Source organism: Onychomys torridus, chromosome 4 (assembly GCF_903995425.1).
Source record: "Onychomys torridus chromosome 4, mOncTor1.1, whole genome shotgun sequence".
Lineage (NCBI taxonomy): Eukaryota > Metazoa > Chordata > Mammalia > Rodentia > Cricetidae > Onychomys > Onychomys torridus.
This window is the reverse complement of record NC_050446.1, coordinates 45,185,032-45,203,808: the sequence shown is the minus strand read 5'-3', so window position 1 is coordinate 45,203,808 and position 18,777 is coordinate 45,185,032. Positions and strand designations below refer to the sequence as shown.

Sequence of the window (18,777 nt, the reverse complement as noted above, 5' to 3'; positions counted from 1 at the left end):
CACACGGTTGGGTTGAAGGAAGACAGGAGACTATAAGAATTAAGCCTTTGGGTACAAACCATAGAGTCATAGTCTAGTGGGAGATTAAGTATGGAAGACATGTGACTATCTCCCATAGCCAGGAGTTTGGGGCGCACTGTTTCACAGTTGCTGCACGGCATCATGAAGGTCATAACTCTTTCCTGTTCCCTCTCTACGTCTGCTGCGAGCTGGAGTGTGCCTGTCTTTCTGGGCTGCTGTTGCTCCCTGCATTGCATCTTGCAAAGGAAGAGGAGTTTGGGGAGCCGAGGAGCCCATTTAGGTGCAGACTTTCCCACGAGAGTTTGCACTGTACTCCCCTCAGATCTCACAGGCTGAGGCCATTCACTGGCGCCGAGGAACCCCTCACTGGGTTGGCTTAGCTCTGCTTGGATCCATCCCCGTCCCCCGAGGGACAGCACACCTTCCAGGCTGTGGTGGAGGTTACAGGTAGAAGGGGAGCACTGTGTATCACAGGATGAATGGTGCCCAGAGCTTGGTATATTCTAAACTCTCCAGTCGTCAGGTAGGCTCCTTGTAGTGGGTGTGCTGGAAAGCCACGGTCATTGCAGAGGGAAAACCCTCCTAAGCACAGGGGTACCCTTTCTAGAAGGAAACCAGCCCTGTCAGTGTACGTGGCTGCTGTCCCAGGTCTTGCCACATCTTGGCTCTATTCCCTTAGCCTTGAATTCTGCCCCTGGCCCCGAGTGAGTGGTGCTACTTTCTGAGCAAAGTTCCGGAACCCAGAGGTATGGTGCTCACTTGGACACTCAAAGTGTTCCTTTGGCCTCCTTCGAGGACGTGCTGTCTCAGGCTTGTCTCTGTTCTTCAGTTGCAGGTTTTCCCAGCTGACAGGAAGGAGGCCATGGCCTTCGAGTTTCTCCCTAGACGTGGCTCTCTGTGCCTGGAGGCCTGATGACATTTTGGTGATGGCAGGGCTCCAGGAAAAGGGAGAAGTTGCTGTAATTCAATTCATAAGCAAAAATAAACGGGTGGACAAAAACCAGGGTGAAGCATGCCTTACGAAAGTAAAACAAAAATGGTTACTTGGTCAGTTAAAGAAGCTGATGGCACGTGGCTGGCTTTTGTGACAGTTGGGTAAGCTGACATTGGGAAGAAGTAATACAGGAAGCCAGTGGCTCCACAGGCGTGCTGACTTCTGGCCTAGGAGGAACTTCCTTGTTCTTCAGTGCCAAATGTGGGGAACCGGTCAGGGAGGGGGTTGATCACAGTTCCAAGGGCAGAGCTATGCTTTAGGAGGAACTATCTTTGTGCAGTATGTAGGCTGGACTGCGCTTGCTTGGAAAAGGTACACCTAACACTGTAATTGTGGAAGCCATGGCTCTCCCTGGTCCTGCTTTGCTTCCATCTCCACGAAGTGGGGGTAAAGGGGCCACAAACTATCATGTGTTGCTTGTATTCATTTTTTTTTTTTTTTTAATCATGCAAAGTTTCGCTCATGTATTTCCTCACGTTGTGGTGTCCCTGGAAAGTCAGTTGTGTCTGCAGCATGACTCTGCAAGCCCATGGTGTCTAGGCCCAGGGCTTCCACCCTGTTGGGTACTGAGTAGGAATGGGGTCCACTAGAACTGACAGCATCTCACCCAGGATACGCTGACAGGAACCCTGGTATGAACAGCTCAAGAAACATGAGCTACATTGTTGAAAAACACACTCTACAGTCGGAGCCGAACAGAACTGAGAAAACTGAGCATTGGTTTTTCTATCTCTTGCTATTTAGTTTGCATAGTAGTAATTGAAGCCATAGCATCCTTTAAATGCTTGTTGGACGTCTGACATTTTAAGGGACCTGTGGGGCTCAGGGAAGCCAAGATACTGGTGGGGCTGAGGATATTCCTAGGTATTTAGAAGTACATTTCAGTTTGCGAGCCTCTCATAAAGGGGTTGGGGGAAGTGGGAAAAAACAGCAACCAACCAGCCGCCCAATCAACAACCACCACCCTCCTCCCCAGCATTCAAGTTAAATTATAAAGAGATTGGTTTTGATGACATGAATATAACATTTAATATTAAATTGAGAACCTCATACTACTTTTTTGTGAGTTGTATAAATCACAACTTGATCTTTACTCTGGGGAAGCTTAGGACATGCAAAATATTAACCCCTACCTTACTCCATTCTGAATTTTGTCGGGGGCTAATTAGCTCTCTTTTAGGATGACTGTGATTTTATGACCCTCAGCCACCCTCAGTGTTCGTTGGCAAGTCTTGAATCCTTTTATTCCTCCCTCTTCAATTCTACTAAATCATCATAGTTTCTTTTCACAGAGTGGTCCTCTTGATGACGCTGCTGGGTTACAGCTGTGGTCTGCCCAGCTCCCGGCCCTTCTTCTCTCCTAAGCAACTTTGAGTGGGACTTTTCATTATTTCTTCTCTAGAGACAGCCAGCCACCTTGGTCCCCATTGCTAATTGGACCAGTTGCAAGTTGCCTTCCCTGACCTTGGTCCCTTCAACCTTCTCACTCAACTCTTTGGCTTTACAAAACCTTTGTCTGTTGTAACAAAGGCTCCTGGTAGCTAAGACCTCTCAAGGACCATTCTCTCTTCAGCTAGCCTCTGCAGAATACTGAAAGTTTGATGTTGGACTTATACATTGTGAATAATCTTTAGAAAGCTCCAGACTATCAAATATTAATTCTGTTATTCTCTAACCAAATGTTGAATTGACCCAGTGTTCATGTCTTCCATACAAAGGCTCCCATATGTGTACACACACACACACACACATAATATATATACATATATATATACACACATACATATGTGTGTATACACACACACACACACACACACACACACACACACACACACACATTTTTTACATGTTATTGACCGATTGATGCCAAGTACTGTTACCGACTCAGCCACCTTTTCAGCCCGGTAGATGTTCCCTTTAGACTGTCGCAGGCACTCTGGAGAGTTGCATTGGTGGCAAGGGCTGGTGACATCACAGAGCCCTTCCTAACTCTTAATGAAACTGATGTCCAGTCTAATTCTGCCATTCATTAGCAGCCAAGCCCCTAAATGGTTCTCCCGTTTGTGTCCTGTCAGCTTAGGGAAATCCTTGGTCTTGGTGGATGAGAAATTCTCTTGTGGCAGGCATACCAAGAATCTACAGACAGGTCTCTCTCCTTGTATTTGGCACCAGTAAACCAAATCTACACAGAAATAACATGGTGTGAGTCTGTATCTGGCCAGACCGGGATTTTTTTTTCCCTTTCTTTCAAGGTGAAGAAAAGCTCTCAAATGCTTTAACAGCTTTTCTGTGCTGAACACCTCCATTGTTACCAGTAAAAGCTGTTTTCAAGCATCCATCAGGCTTCCGGACAGGCCACTGTTCATCCTGTTCATACATCCCTGGCATTTGACCTGGCTCCTACTTTTCTAAACTTAGATATAGAGAATAGGAATATTTGTAGTGGCCTCTGGTCACCGCAGGCTCCCATGATCCCCCCTGGGTCTTCATTAGAAGGCCTGCTGACCCCCCTGGGGTATGGTATTACAAGTAGAATATCACACTGTGCTGTCGATTTTACACGTTGTAACAACATCCCTGGCAGACTGGTTTTGCAGACTGAATGGAAAGGCGAGATTGCTCTTCCCATTGTTTTGCTGTCTTTTTTTAAAATATGCCTTTGTTGCCAACAGTGAAAACAACAAAGAAGCGTCTCCTTAAAGACACTGGTGTTTGTTTTCTCTGGGAAATGAGCCCAGCAGGTCTGTTTCCATCTCCTCTAGCTGAGTGGCAGAAGCTTGCTGGAGACCTGGGTGGGAGGTTGCTGAGAGTGAGCACCAGGACTCCCTCCCTGTAGGACTCAGCCCTCCTAGCACTGAGGCTGAGCACCAGGTGTCTTTAGTCTCAGGGACTGTGGTTCTCAGGACCTGGTCTCCTTGCAGTTTTCTTGCAACCCTTGTAGATACTTGACTTTCCCACCCTTGAAGCTGTCAGACGGTTTTTCTTCTTGGCTCTGAGCTTGGGCTTTGCCCCACGCATTAGCTTACTTGTCCAACTCCTCACTTCACTTCCAAGGCCGGGTCCAAGGCCCATTTTCAATATTGTCTATGGTGACAGTTACAGCTCATGTGTTCTCCCACACAGACACATTGTGCTGCTGTGTATTACTTCCTGTCTTCTCCTCCTGAGATGGTAATGTCTTAATATCCACGAGCAGATCTTTCTTATTCATATATCATGTCTGCTACTGAAGGATGCAGATGCTGCCCCTGCTCCCATGGCCCACTGAACGTGATTTGTTAAAAGGTGAGACCAGTAAGCTGTCATTCACCCTAAGGGAAATTTACATATGGGGAGAGAAAGTAGGATAGAGTCCTAAAATGAAAGCAACAGAAAACTAGGCCCAAATGAGAAATCTGGTAAGAAAACCGAGGCCCAGGAAGGTTATGATTCACACGGTTGAGGATTTAGTCTTGTACATCGTTGATATCCACCGTCACTTAGTGTATGATAGTCTCAAAGTCAGGCAGCGCCAATGCTGCGGATCCCCTTCAAGGCTTTCTAGTTATATATCCATCTAGGATGATGACCAAATGATGACCAAGTAACACAAAGGATGCTTGACAGAATAGGCAGGCTTGATGAATGTAGATCAAAGGAATCGCCAAGGATCAAGATTGCCAGGGATGCCTCTGTCACTAAGGGCTCCTAGAAGGCCCTTTGCCGTTCCTGCCTGCAGTAGAGCTGTGGAGGGAACCCTGTCTGTGGACTACAAGCATCACATGTGGAGGCAACTCTGGGAATGCTAGCAGCTACTGAGATCAGCGGGAACGTTTCGGTGAGGCAGGAGGTTCTCGTTAGACCTGGGAGCAGTGCCCGATGGTGCCAGAGAGGAAGGGGTTGATGTTTATGTGTTAGACTAAAGGGGTTTGACTTCATCCTAAGGGGAAAGAGTCTCTTTAACAGGCTTTTAAAGGAGGCCTTGGGCCTGCTGCCACTAGGGAAACCTCTTCCTTTGCTTAAGCCTGGATCTTCGAGGGGAACAGGAGATGGAGATTCAGGAGGCTGCTGCAGGACCCTTAGCAAGAAGTAATGGCTTAAACTGTGGATAAAGGAAGGAGCAAACAGGTTCAGAAGATTTTGGAACCTTTCATTACTAAGATGACAGTACTTTCTGCCTCTTTCCCTATAGTAGCTTTTACCCAGGTCCTGCCTAGGCACAAAGGTGGACTGGCTGAATTCATGTCATAGCATTTGACTCTTTGTGGCCAGAAAGATGTGCATGATTTCTGACCCAAGAGTGTCTGTTCCCAGCCCCTTCAGTTGTATGTAGGTGCCCCTAGGAAAACCTGGCTTCTCCCCCCTCCCCCCACTTGTTCTCACTGTCATGAATACCATCTGAACAGAACGGAGTATACTGGTGCTCCTGTTTGTATAAGTACACTATGTTCTTTTGTCAAAGGCTCTGTTCCTCAGAACAGATAAAGTGTTCTGTGTACATATTAGCCATACATAGAAGCAAAATGTAACTATTCTGCAGTTGTAATGGAGAGTAGATGTTGGCATTGGTGTTTTCTGCTCCTGGAATTTTTTTTTCCTGAGCTCTAAAGACATTTAGCCATCTGTTTTTGACTTTAAAGTAGATGTTCTGAGCCGAGGCTGTGAATAAGTATGTGACTCATGTGATTCATGGAAGATGCCTTGAAGAGGCACTGTCAATGTTTAATTGCTACTATGTATCTTTCTCAGCTGTTTTTTCCAGCTTTTCAAATGTATCCTGTAAGCAGGTAGAATTTTGAGGAATTGAAAAGTATTAGCTGTAGTTTGGTTGGCTCACGTCTTTAAATGCCCTTAGTGTAAGAATCTATTTTTTTTCTCAAAGTTGGCTTTGTGCACGTCATTATTTGTAGGTAATATATATTTATTTAATGTTATCATATTGTAAGTATTGTAAGATCATTTTAATAAAAACAGTGTTGATTTCTTTTTTCAACTTCCATTTAGGAAATACAAATATAATTTATATATATATATATATAAATTTGGTTGAAATTTATATTTTTAAAAGCCTCAGAATAGTCACATTCTCTAACCATGGGTCGTAGGCACATGACAGTTCCTCTGCGAGCTCCTGCAGTGTAGTCATTCAAAGAATTTCAGAGCAGGAGCCACACATGCGAATGAAAGTGTATGGCATTTTCAAATAAAACCTTTGTTCGATATTCACATGCAAGGAGCATGTGGACCAAAGATGCCGTCTTTCCGTTTCCATTTCCTTTACTTGTAACTGATATCCTGTTGGGAGTTGCATACATTTAACTATAAACAAAATCAGCATATTTCCACTTATGGGACTAGTTACAGGGCTACTAAATCACACCAGTGCGTAGCAGTGCTGCAGATGTAAAGCAGACCCCTATATGCTTTGGGTGTCAGTTTGTGCTGGAGGATGTCCTTTGTAATTGTGTGCGTCCTAACAGTCAACAAAGGGGACCAGCAAAAGGGAATTATATCAGAGCAGTATTGCAACAATCATACTGCGTAGTATCCTACATTGTGCTGTCTGTTGGCTACCCCCCTATTTTGGCAGGCAAGGTCTTCCTATGTAACTCTGGCTGGCCTGGGACTTGCTCGTTAGCCCTGGGTAGCCTTTGCCTCCCAAGTGTTGGGATTAAAGGCACACACCAGTGCACCCTGACCTTTCTGTCTACCACTTCACTCTCCAGGGATACTTGTCATGGCTGTTACCAAGAAGTAGCTTAGTCCAGAGCAGCTGGTTCTTTAATTTACAAACTACTTTTACTCTGCATGCAAAAATATAAATGAGGATGTGTGCAGTAATAAGCAGTAGCTGTTCAGCACTGTCCATTATGGAAATTATTTTTGCATACTTGTCTATATGCATGTACAGTATACTAAATTAAGCTCATGTACCAAATTTCTAATAGACAATGTTTCTGGCCAGTGAGATGGCTCAGTGGGTAAAGGTGCTTGTCTCACAAGCCTGAAGGATCTGAGTTTGATCCCTTGAACTCATGTATAAGAGCCGGATATGCTGGAGTGTGTCCATAATCCCAGTGAGCCCATGGCGAAGTGGAAGGTGGAGAAAAACCTGCAACTTTGTGAGCCAGCCAGCCTGTAGCATGCAGCACTGCAGAAATGGCAAGAGAGACAATGCCTCACTATGGTGGAGAGAGAAGCAACTCCTGAAAATTGTTCTCTGACCTCCACAATTACACCATACCTACATTGACACACTCATGTGCATGCACATGCGTGAATGTACAAAGACCACTCATGTACACACACAATAATCAATGGAATAAAGCAAGAGATTATTTTAATTCTACATACCTTTCCATCCACACTTATAAAAGTTATCCATGAAGCCAACCTTGGGAAAAACCCACTCTTTGCTGACTCAGCCTTTCCTTTGTGTGGCAATGGCATAAGGACAAAACTAGGCTTGCTTTGAGTTTTGTGTAATTCGTATGTGGGTTTGCTTTTATGATTTTGCTCAAGATAATTAGTATATACTGCTCAGTATAGGACACGGTGATATGAAATGGATTCCTTTTTTTTTTTTTTTTTTCTTTAAAAAATTAACTTTTTTGGACATTGATAGCTTGGAATTAAATGAACTAGAAAATTGCAGCAAAAATACAAAAATAACTCTATGACATTCTACTCTTACTTTTCCCAGTTGTATTCTTTTTGTTTTGTTTTGTTTTTGTTTTTTAAGACAGGGTTTCTCTGTGTAGCTTTGTGCCCTTTCCTGGAACTCACTTGGTAGCCCAGGCTGGCCTCGAACTCACAGACATCTGCCAGGCTCTGCCTCCCAAGTGCTGGGATTAAAGGTGTGTGCCACCACCGCCCAGCCCCAGTTGTATTCTTGTTTGTAAAAAAAAAAACAACAACAACAAAAAAACAAAACTTAGATGAAATCCAAGATATTTTATATTCAGGGCTTTTGAAATGTGTTTGTGCTTTCAATGGTATTGTATTTTTAAAAACAGTAATGACTTTTGGTACCTTTTTAGTAGAAAGCAAGTATGGGGAACTTGCTGGCCCGTTACCTCTAACAGCATTTCTGCAGTATAGATGATAGCAGATGGCAGATAACAGGAAAACCCTGGCTTGTTTCATGAACACATATGTTTGCAGTCATTGTCACCATCCTGAGGCCCACCAGGGAGAGATGGGATCGAGATCAGAATTCATACGCCATACAGAACATAAAATAAGGTTGATTTTTTTTTTCTTCTTTCCAGATTTTGGGGTAAGTGCATTCTTAGCAACAGGAGGTGATGTTACACGGAATAAAGTCAGAAAAACATTTGTTGGTACTCCATGCTGGATGGCTCCTGAAGTCATGGAACAGGTAAAAAAGTGTTACCTTGATTATTATAGTACAGTAATATATATCATTGATATATCAACATAGTGTATATCGAATTACTCTAACATAGCACAAGTCTAATGTACCATAGCTATAACATTTCTTTTCAGTCAGTCATCGCAGTAGAATGTATCAGACAACTTAGATTTCAATTCCGGATTGCTAGCAAGCCCTTGGCAAATTATATTGAAATTTTTCTATGTTTAGCTTTGGATATCTGACACAATAATGATCATAATTATGTGCAACAAGCCTGCTATGTCATTGTGAGTGTTTTTTCTTGATCTTTTCCCTCTTAGGTGAGAGGGTATGACTTCAAGGCTGACATGTGGAGTTTTGGAATAACTGCCATTGAACTAGCGACCGGAGCCGCGCCCTATCACAAATACCCTCCAATGAAAGTAATGACTGCTGGGGTGACTCGTCAGCTTGGAACTGTGATGGGGGTGCATGGGTTCTCTGGTTCTCTTGAACATGCTTATTTTCCTCTTAGACTTGTGGGAGTTAGCAGAGGAATGCAGCCAAGTTGAAGGCTGACTCATGTTCCCATGCCCCAAATTAACAGAGGTGGTGCAGTGGCCTGCTTTGTGACTGAGTACAGAGTTGAACAGATCTGTAGTTTTGACTACTGATTCTGAAAGAGCAGGGCAATCTCAGGTCTCCCAACAAAATCTAAGACTGTATTAGAGGGCTATTATATTTGCAGATGGATTTCAGGATGCCCCTTTTTTCCCCTTCTTTATAAATAAAGATAGTCTTTACCATTTTCAGCCTGCTCACAGAGTGTGATGTTGTGGCTCATCTGATGTGAGTGAGTCACAGTGTTTTGAAGCAACATATACTTTGGGTACTATTTTCAGGTTTTTGTTATTTTTCTATCTGCTCTACCTCTGAGATGGTAACAGCATTTTTAATTCCCCCAGCTAGATTTTGCTCTGAGGCTGCAGTTGTTCACTGGACATTATGAAGACATTTCATCAAAACTCTAGTCTATGCTTGTTTTATTTTTCATATTTTAATTTTTAGAAAACCTAACAATTAAAATATGAGGGCAGAAAGGTTCCCTAGTTACACTGGTTTAAGCTGGGCCAAGGGGAGAGCTTAGGGATAGAGCATTTGCTCAGGGAATGTGAGGTTCAGTTTGCTACCCTGGTTGTTTTCCAGCCTCTGCCTCCCAAATGTACTTTCTTATTGTAGAAAACTTGGAAGTACAAATAAGAATAGCAAGGAAGAATAACCACCCACAATTTCACCAGCCATAAATAATCTCTGCTAATGTTTTAGTGGTATTCATTTCTTATTTTTCTTTTAAATTGCTTTTGGCGATTGTGCCCAGGACTTCACCTGTTCTGAGCATACAGTGCTGCTGAGCCACACCTCTACCTGTTCTGTTTCTGTATAAATGTTTAATACAGTTAAGATGTCAATGATATACTTAATGCATATATGTACATCTCTATCTCTGTGACTTTTTTTAAGTGGAAAATTTGAAACAAGTATAAATCATAGAAGAGATTTTGTCAAAAAATCCTAGAATAACTCAGAGAAGTTTCTTTTATCCTTTTTTTTAAAATCTTTTTCTGTTTATGTTTCTTTATCTCCCTGTCTCCATTTACTTTTTCCACCTGACTCTAGAGAGGCAGTTGTTAGTCCCAGCGTGAAGTCCCCCAGGACTTTTTCAGGAGTTCATGGTAGCCCACATTCTCCAACAGTTACTTTTATCTTTCATCTATTCACATGTCTCAAAGTGTTTGAAAGGAGTCTCGACATGCATAGAGTCGGCATAAATTAGGGCTGATTTGTGCATTAAGGACGCTTATTCATTTTGTAGGTCAATAGTATGCAGTGTACTCACTCTGCTTGCTTTTACAGTAAATAATTCTCTCAGTGTGAAGGATTTGAATTATTTCCTTTTGATTTGAAACTGTAGTTTGCTTTGCCCCTTGCCATGGAGCACAGGCTTTTGATAGGACAATAGTCTTTGGTAACTCATGACTCTGTCATGACCATCATCAGTATCTTAGTCTTTGAATTTTCACCAAGCCCCTTTAACAGTTTTCTCATATTGTTTTCTCTTTAAGAGAAAATCATGCTACCTCCTGGGATACTTGGGTTTTATTTTTAGGGTGGCTAATATGTTGCAGGAGCCCTGAGTACAGCGGGTTCTGTACTTAATGAATGGCCTTCACACTTGAATGTCCTTTTCTCTCCCAAACACGGCTCTTTCCCAACCAGCCTGCACTGCAGCAAGTGTTCCCTGAAGTCCTGTGAGAGCTACTTCCCAGAAAAGTCTTTCCCTGTGGCTTTGAGGGACCATTCTTAACACAGAGGCCAAATTTCCCAAGTTCTGTTGATGAGAATATCCAAGGTTAAGGAGGGTGTGGGCAGGTTTGCAAAGACAAATGGACCCTTTCAGTATTCAAGTTTAGGACCATTAATTATGGGACAAGCATGGTGGTAACCCAATCAAGGAAGGACTTTGATGCTTTTGTGACAGAAAAAGCTAAACATTGTGTTGTCACCCATATTCAACAGAGACTGTCTCCACCTTTCTTTGGCCGCAGGTGCTGATGTTGACTTTGCAGAATGACCCGCCCACTTTAGAAACTGGAGTAGAGGATAAAGAAATGATGAAAAAATATGGCAAGTCCTTCAGAAAGTTACTTTCACTGTGTCTTCAGAAAGATCCTTCCAAAAGGTATGTTGGACTCACTTCTGGACCTAATGACCTGGTGTGAGTCCTGACAAAACTATGCTTGTGGGTGTGAAAAGGATGCCTTGCTCGGGCCCCTGGTTGCTGTTAGGGGAATACAGTCTGTGGGGAGAGAAGCTAGTGTAGGACAGGTGGGGAGGAGAGGGAAGAATTGATCCTGCTTGCCAGGTGTAGGCAACTCTCACCAAAGAAAAGGAACAAAGCAGAAATCAGAAGGCATTGATAGCGGTGAGGGATGCTGAGCTAATATCCTGCATGTTGTAGGTTGAGCTGACCTCTCAGGATAGCAACATCCGGCTAGCTCCAGTCTGAACCAGTGAAGTTTGCATGAGCTTCCTTTTAGTTGCACAACAAGTTGTGTGGGCTGTTTAAAAAAGACTGTCAGCAGGGAAAAGCTTACCTAGAAAGATTAATCATGCAAACGGAAGCAGGCTTTGAATTGACTTAATGTTTCCTCCGTGTACTTGTGTTACTGTCCTGTATTGATACAACTCTTTTTTTTTTTTTTAATCTCTTTCTTCCTTTTATATCCCGAGACTTTGAAATACCCTGGCATGGACAATGGAACACAGAGTCCTTTATCACTTCAAGGAGAATTTCAGTGATGCAAATCACAGACAATCCTTGCTCCTTGTAAGAGACGAGGCTGTGTGTGCCATTTCCCCAGCAGACCCGGAAAGTCCTCTGTATATAGTTCACCCCAGGTTCTGGTTTTCTACTTAGATTAAAGAAAAATAATAACTTATTTTCTGGAAGTCTCCCATTCAGGAATGGAACCCTGTTGTTAGAAGGCATTGCTGTATTCTAGTGGTAAATTCTTTATGCAACTTATTATGCTTTTTAACTTTTTTTAAAAATAGTATTACTGTGAGTTAGGCCATGCTTCTTTGGCTTAGGCACAGTTTTTTTTGATATTTTGTGACTATTTGCTATTGCAGATCTTTAAATTATTTCTTGCAAACGATACCTAAAGACTGTGCTTGACATTTCTCTTGTCGTTATGTTTGATTTATAGGGATTAACATTCCCCCCCCCCCCCCCCCCGCCATCAGCTCCTTGATCTTTCCCTGGGGTTACTTTTCCACCCTCCTTTTGGTGCTTTTGGTGAGAATGCTCTTAGGTTTTAATTTTGTTCTTCAGCATCTGCTTCTCCTTCCATTGTATCTGGTGTTATTACCACAAGATAAATCTTGTCCTGGTAGAGCTCCCACCCACACCCCACACCCCGAGAGAGTTGTCTTTCTTTGTGTTTCTGGTTAGTTCTGGGACTGTACTGACAACCTTTGGGATTCTGGAACAAGTTGAGATCCATCTAGTGGCTTCGATGAGTAATGTCACACAGCTCAGAAAAAGCCATTCCTTAGGGTAGGGTTGTTAGTGCTATTAGTGACAGGTTTGAGAGTTGGTCAGAATAATTTAGATTTATGTGCAGTGTGTTTAACTGACCCTTTTTGTTTCTTAATAAACTAAAAGACTTTCCAGGTTTTATTCCCTGTGTGGGTTCAGATACCAGATTCCCTCTGTGTGTGTGTCTGAGACAGTGCCGGAGAGAGGAGATGCAGAGATAGGTCCTTGACGAGGCAGCCACACACTTATGTATTCCTATGTGCAATGACTGTTCCAGAGTGATTTTAGTCCTATCTGCCATTCTTCTCTGTTCCTGCTGTTTAAAACTTTCTGATATTTCTGTTATATATTTTTTCCTTTCCATTCTCTTCCTGCTGTTTTTCGACACTGGATGGGATTCCTAGCTCTGTTTTGTTCTCATTCTTGTGACTTAATTTCTTTGTATGGTGGGTCTGGCAATCAAAGGATTGCTCTGAGGATGCAGTGAAAAGACACGTGAGGCAGGCAGTGGCGTGCCTGGGGCCCTCTTCTGAGCTCTGGAAATAGAGACTGGCATTCATCACTTGCCTCCACCCTGGCAGGGAGAATTGCTGAGATTTTACATACTAATTGTAGTGTGCTGGTGCTGTAACTGTTTAAAGTTTTAGCGCTATTACACCGCATACTTTGGTTGGCTTACACAACAAATTCAAAACTTGAGAAGGACTTGGGCACTCATCTCTTAATCTGGAGACTCAGGGGAGTTTGCAGTTTGGGGGTGATTCAATCCTCTGAAGAGAATTTCAGGAACAGAAACCAGATTCAAGTGGGTTAAGGAGTTGGAGGATAATTGGATAATCTTTGTGTATATGTGTTGTCTGCATTAACCCCTCTCCCTGTAATCTCAGCGTAGTTAGTAGGCACCCAAGCCCTAGAGCTGCTGAGAGACTGGAGCAGCCAGTGACAGATTCCGTGGCAGAATACCCAGGACAGAGACACTCCTGCGCTTACTTGCCAGGCTCTGTACTTTCCTGGTGACATGGACCTGAGGTGTAGGAGCCCCATCCCTCGTGAAGGTTTGTGCTTTGCATTAGCTCTGGCAGAGTTGCCTGTATTTGCATAGCAGAATGCCTTGTTATTTCCTAATAAAATTAGCCTTGATCTTACAGATGACCTATTTCCCAATGATGACAACCTACAAGAAGAGTGAGCCTTCACGTTGAGCACTAAGTGGATAGATGTAGCATAGATGAATGTGTCAGCAATGAGTTAGACTGGAATATTACTTTGCCAAGGGAGGGAGAGCTGGGCAAAGCGGTTCTGCCTGAGGTCAGTAAGCTCTTAGAATTTATTAAAGCGTGCTGTTGGAGCTGTTTAAACTGCATAATACTCATCCCGAAGCTTTTGAGATTCATTTTAAGTCTCAGTGGACTTTGGTCCATCCATATATATCAGATGAATCCATTGAGCGATTTTCTTCTGAGGACATTGGTACCTGTAGAATACTGTTTCGTTATTAAGGATTTCAGATTCAGTCATCATTCACAGCCTGGACTAGGTCAGGTACTGGTGGCACTTGAGCATTTCTTGTGAAACAGTGTTTCTGTTATGTTATCTGTTCATTGCTGGGCATGGTAAGCAGCAACGTGAGAAGATTCCCCAGCTCCAGTAGAACTCAGCTGAAAGACAGGCAGGGTTGATGGCTTTACACAGTGGTAGTTTCTGTTGCATAAAATGGCAGTGAATAAATAACCAGGCACGCAAAGCTAATTTCAGTTGGGTGCCAGGCAGCTCTGCTGGTCTCATCCTCTCTTTGTCTTCCTCATTTCTCTAGCATCCCTTTTCGCCTTCTGTCCCATGGCGGTAGCTTGGCACATGTGGGGTTTTACCCCAAAGCTGTGAACATACGAGCTGACTTCAGTGCAAAAGGACCCAGTGACCCGCTGTTGAATTGTTCTCTATATTGAGTTACAGTGCCTATTAAAAACACCGCCCCTCAAACAAAACAAAACAAAACAAAACAAACCTAAAGAAGAATGTGGGCTTTTGAAGCCCTCACCTTATGGTTTGTGAAGGATAAGGATGAAGTGGAGTGGGGAGAAAAGGTTTTGCTTTTCCCCTTCACGTTTTTTTTTTTTTTGGTTGCCATAGAAATGACCTTTCTCTGGAAGGGAAAGAATTTTTCCAGCCCCATTTCTCAAGGTCAGCCCAGCATTCCACAGCCTTCTCTCTACCTTTGCTTAACATCTGACCTTTGGCATGCAGAGGGAGAATGAGGGGTCACTGAGAAAAAGGATAATCGTTTTGGCTCCCCAACTCAGCACCTGTGCTGTCCCCACACTTTGGCTTGCTAGTGTGAACCCCGTTTTCGTTGCATTTCCCTCTCTCCCTCCCCGTGTCCAGCAGATGCTTCAGTGCTGGCTAAACTTAGCCACGGGAACGACAGCCCCAGCTCCAGTGTCTACCAGCCTCGCTTTGCTTTCACTTCATGCTGGGGTGTGAAACTGTGCTAAGGTAGTTTGCTGTTTTGTGCTGGGCGAGCGAATATAAAAATGAAGTCTACAGGCTCTTTGCCTCAGAAGGGCTCATAACACGATAAAGTGGAGCTACCAGAGAGGGGTCACAGATTGAGATAAATCCCGGAGAGTGGGAAAGCACAATTCCCGAGCACCAAGTTTGGAGCAATGAATTCTACTCATAGATGCTGGGGGAAAGTTCCAAAAGATGTTGACATTGAAGTCGTTTCTTAACTTGTGTGCAAGGTGGGCTAGTTGGTCATGAAACATTTTCAAGAATCATTTTCAAGAATAGCAGGGTATGCTCTGTCATGAACAAAGAAGAGACACATGAGCACACCATCATAGTTGAAGGCAGAAGTGTGTAAGATTGATGGAGACAGCCTCGGATGATTTCGGATCACAGAGTTTGATTTAGTTCCTTTTAGGAGCCAGCTCCTCTGTGGATAGGGAACACAGGCTGATGAGCAAGACGAACGAACATTCAGCCGATCAGGAACTGATGCATCCTGCAAAATGGCTGGGTTCTTTTTCAACTCCAAGTTCTTTGGTTTTTGAACAAGATGTGAACTCGTTCATTTAATGCATTTACCAAGGTATATGGTCCTGGCATTTAGATCCTTATTTACTCAAAGCAGTTATCAATTATCAACTGTACTGTAGTGGATGCATGACTTGGGCTTCTTTGAGGGTACCTAATCATCATCATCATCGTCGTCATCCTCATCCTCCTCCTCATCATCATCATCATCTTCTTCTTTTCCTCCTCCTCCTCCTCCTCCTTCTTTTTTTTTTGTTTTGTTTTTTGAGACAGGGTTTCTCTGTGTAGCTTTGGAGCCTTTCCTGGAACTCACTCTGTAGCCCAGGCTGGCCTCGAACTCACAGAGATCCACCTGGCTCTGCCTCTTGAGTGCTGGGATTAAAGGTGTGCACCACCACCAGTTTGAAGGAAGTAGTAACCATTAGAATAAAAATCTCCCTTGCACAGAAATACAGTTTATAGGCACTGTAGACTTAGGCAGGTGGCACACGCATATGTTTGCTGGAGTTCTCCAATTCTCCTGGAGCTTGGACTCAGTGGACACCTTGGTGAAGCCTCTCAGTCCCATAGCTTCCTATCATTTTAGGCACAAGGACAATGTCTAAACTCATACCCTCACCCCAATATAATTCCCTTTGTATTTTAGCTAGCTTTTGAGGATGGTAATGTCCCATGATGCTTTCTTCTCCCTTCCAATGTGCTGCTATATAAAAACCTAGGACAATGTGAGCAATAGCAGTCCCACTGTTCCATCATCATTAGCATCTCCAATCCTTTGTATATGCACATTTTCTTTACTGAATTATTCCGAAGCAACACTGCATGTTCCTTCTGAGTAAGGTCATGTGTGCTTCCACGTAGTGATGAACTTCAGAACATGAACGGTGTTTTTACAGGTGTCTTCTATGTCGTGAATTTGCAGATCTACTTCTAAATGTCTTTTGTGATTTTTGCTACTTTCTTTCAAACTCTGTATTCACTCACGGGGCAGCGAGCTGCTTTGGGCTTTATAGTTGAAGTCTGTTTCGATCTAGAGCACTTCCCTCATCTCTCCTGCTGTTTCCTCTTGGAAGATGAGGGACTCATCAGCTAGCAGATTATCTTACAACCTACCCTCCCTCTGCCCCTCCTCCTTCTCCCTCCCTCCTTCCTTCCCCTCCCACCTCCTGCCTTTCCTTTTCTGAATGTAAGACAGCCTTTTGGATGGTGGGCAAGTGCTCTTCCATTGAGCTTCATCCCCAGCCTACATGGATGAGTATTAGGACAGCTTTTTCCCTCTCCCCTCTTTTACAGATACAGATAGAGAAAGCTGATGTGAAATGGATTCCTAATTAAGGAATTATTGACCAAGGAAGCTATTCTTTATGGACGATTGTCAGTTGAACATAGAAAGAATGCTAAAAGTAGGAAATCAATGTTCGGCTACCTCCCATGAAATATTTAAGTCCAAGATGGTAAACCACAGGGGAAGGTTTTCAGCAACAGGATATCCATACAGTGCCAAGACATCGCTCAACAGGACACTGGCTAATTGCAGTGGGGAAAGCAGGCCTTCCGATGCTGAGCTTTGGAGCCTGGGGACCAATCAGTTAAACTTAGCATCTCTAATAGTGGACTAGCCTAATGGATGCCACTTCTCTGGGGCTGCAGTGAGGAGTTAGTTCATGGCAGTGTCTGTGAAAGCACGGCTTGTGGCCAGATCTAAAATGTATTTTGAATTTTAGAGTCTTTTGAACTTTCTAGTATTTACAGACTCTACCACTTATGTGTCCTCTGTCCAAAATCTGCAGTCTGAAATGTTTCTGCATGTGTAATTTTATGAGCAGTCTTGTTGGCACTCAGATGCATGATGAAACCTTTTTGAGCCTTTTGGACCTAACTTTGAGTTTATGGGATATACAGCATAAGTTACAAGTTATATGATACCACAGGGAAGTAGACATATCCAGAAATGCTTTTACGTGAACTTGCATTTTATTAATCACCATGCCATATTTAAAAAACAAAAACCAAAAAACAGTGGTCCACATACACTGAAGCAGTCATTTAAATACTATGGAGACTGAGCTGGCACATAAGATCTCTCTATGAGCTAGCTCTTTTCAGTAATTGCTGCTCCTTGAGATTCACAGAACATGGTGGACTCTGGAGTTCCTTTGACAGGGTTATATTGTAGTTGTATGGCTTCTTACAAACATAGGAATTTAGCTTCCAGAGGTTGGTCTGCTAACCTTCAGAATCTTCCAAATTGACACACAGAAGTATAAGAATGGAGGCTGGAAAATTGATGTGCCCAAATATTAACTCACAAGAGTTGATGTGCTTTGTAGTAGAGGGATTTAGAAAGAACTAGAAAACAGACACTACTTTATTTGGTCCCAGCTTGTGATTAACTTGGTTGTTGGTTTTGCTCACCCTAAGGCCAGTCTCCCAGAAATGCTCTAAGGTTAAACTGTAGCACCAAGGCAATATATTTATTATGTGGTGATTGTTTCAACTCTAATTTATTATTGATCTTTCAGGCCCACAGCAGCAGAACTTTTAAAGTGCAAATTCTTCCAGAAAGCCAAGGTAACATGCTTAAATCCCCCCTCAAGTCAATCAGCTGTTTGGAAATTGCTGTGAGTTTTCGGGCATCTGACTAGGTGTTAAACTGTTTGGGGTTATTTGTTTTGCAGAATCGAGAGTACCTGATTGAGAAGCTTCTGACAAGAACTCCAGACATAGCCCAGCGAGCCAAGAAGGTAAGCTCCATTCACTCCCATCACCATGAAGAACCATCACCCCAGTTAGAAATGAAAACCATAGAGAAACTAGAAGAAGGTTCTCACACACTCCGGCTTGCGGTTTAGAGATGATGCGATCATTACCGCTCTGGCAATGAGTCTTCTTTCTGCTTTACCTCAGGGTGCTGTTGCGTGTTTGGGTGTGGAAACAGCGTGGAACGCTCATGGTTTCAGTTTTGCATGCAGCAGTTTGTTTTTTTTCCCCCAACAGGTTAGAGATGATGAATGCTGGTAAGGTTTCATTATTGGAGACATGAAATCACTGTATTAATTTCCTTTGGGCCTTTACAAAAGAGAGATAGTCAGTTTTAAAGCCTAGTTTGAAATGATGAAATAAAAACATGGGGTGTGTGTCTGGAATAATATTCATGAGTGTGTATGTGCTTGTAGACCTGGAGAACGATGGCAAGGGTCTCTCCTCAGTTTCTCTCCACTGGTTTTCTTGAGACAGATCTTTCACAGCACCTGAAGCTGGTTCTTCTAGACTGGTCCACCACTGAGC

The 18,777-nt window shown here is 43.2% G+C and overlaps 1 protein-coding gene across 1 annotated transcript in view; it reads left to right on the top strand.

The window, feature by feature from the left end:
• Stk39 (serine/threonine kinase 39) overlaps positions 1–18,777 on the top strand; it is a 275,350-nt gene that overhangs the window by 95,681 nt on the left and 160,892 nt on the right. Inside the window, exons 6-10 of the mRNA XM_036185119.1 lie at positions 8,266–8,375; positions 8,693–8,794; positions 10,958–11,091; positions 18,012–18,060; positions 18,168–18,233. Of these exons, the coding sequence (XP_036041012.1) occupies positions 8,266–8,375; positions 8,693–8,794; positions 10,958–11,091; positions 18,012–18,060; positions 18,168–18,233 (461 nt within the window). The remainder of the gene's footprint in view (positions 1–8,265; positions 8,376–8,692; positions 8,795–10,957; positions 11,092–18,011; positions 18,061–18,167; positions 18,234–18,777) is intronic.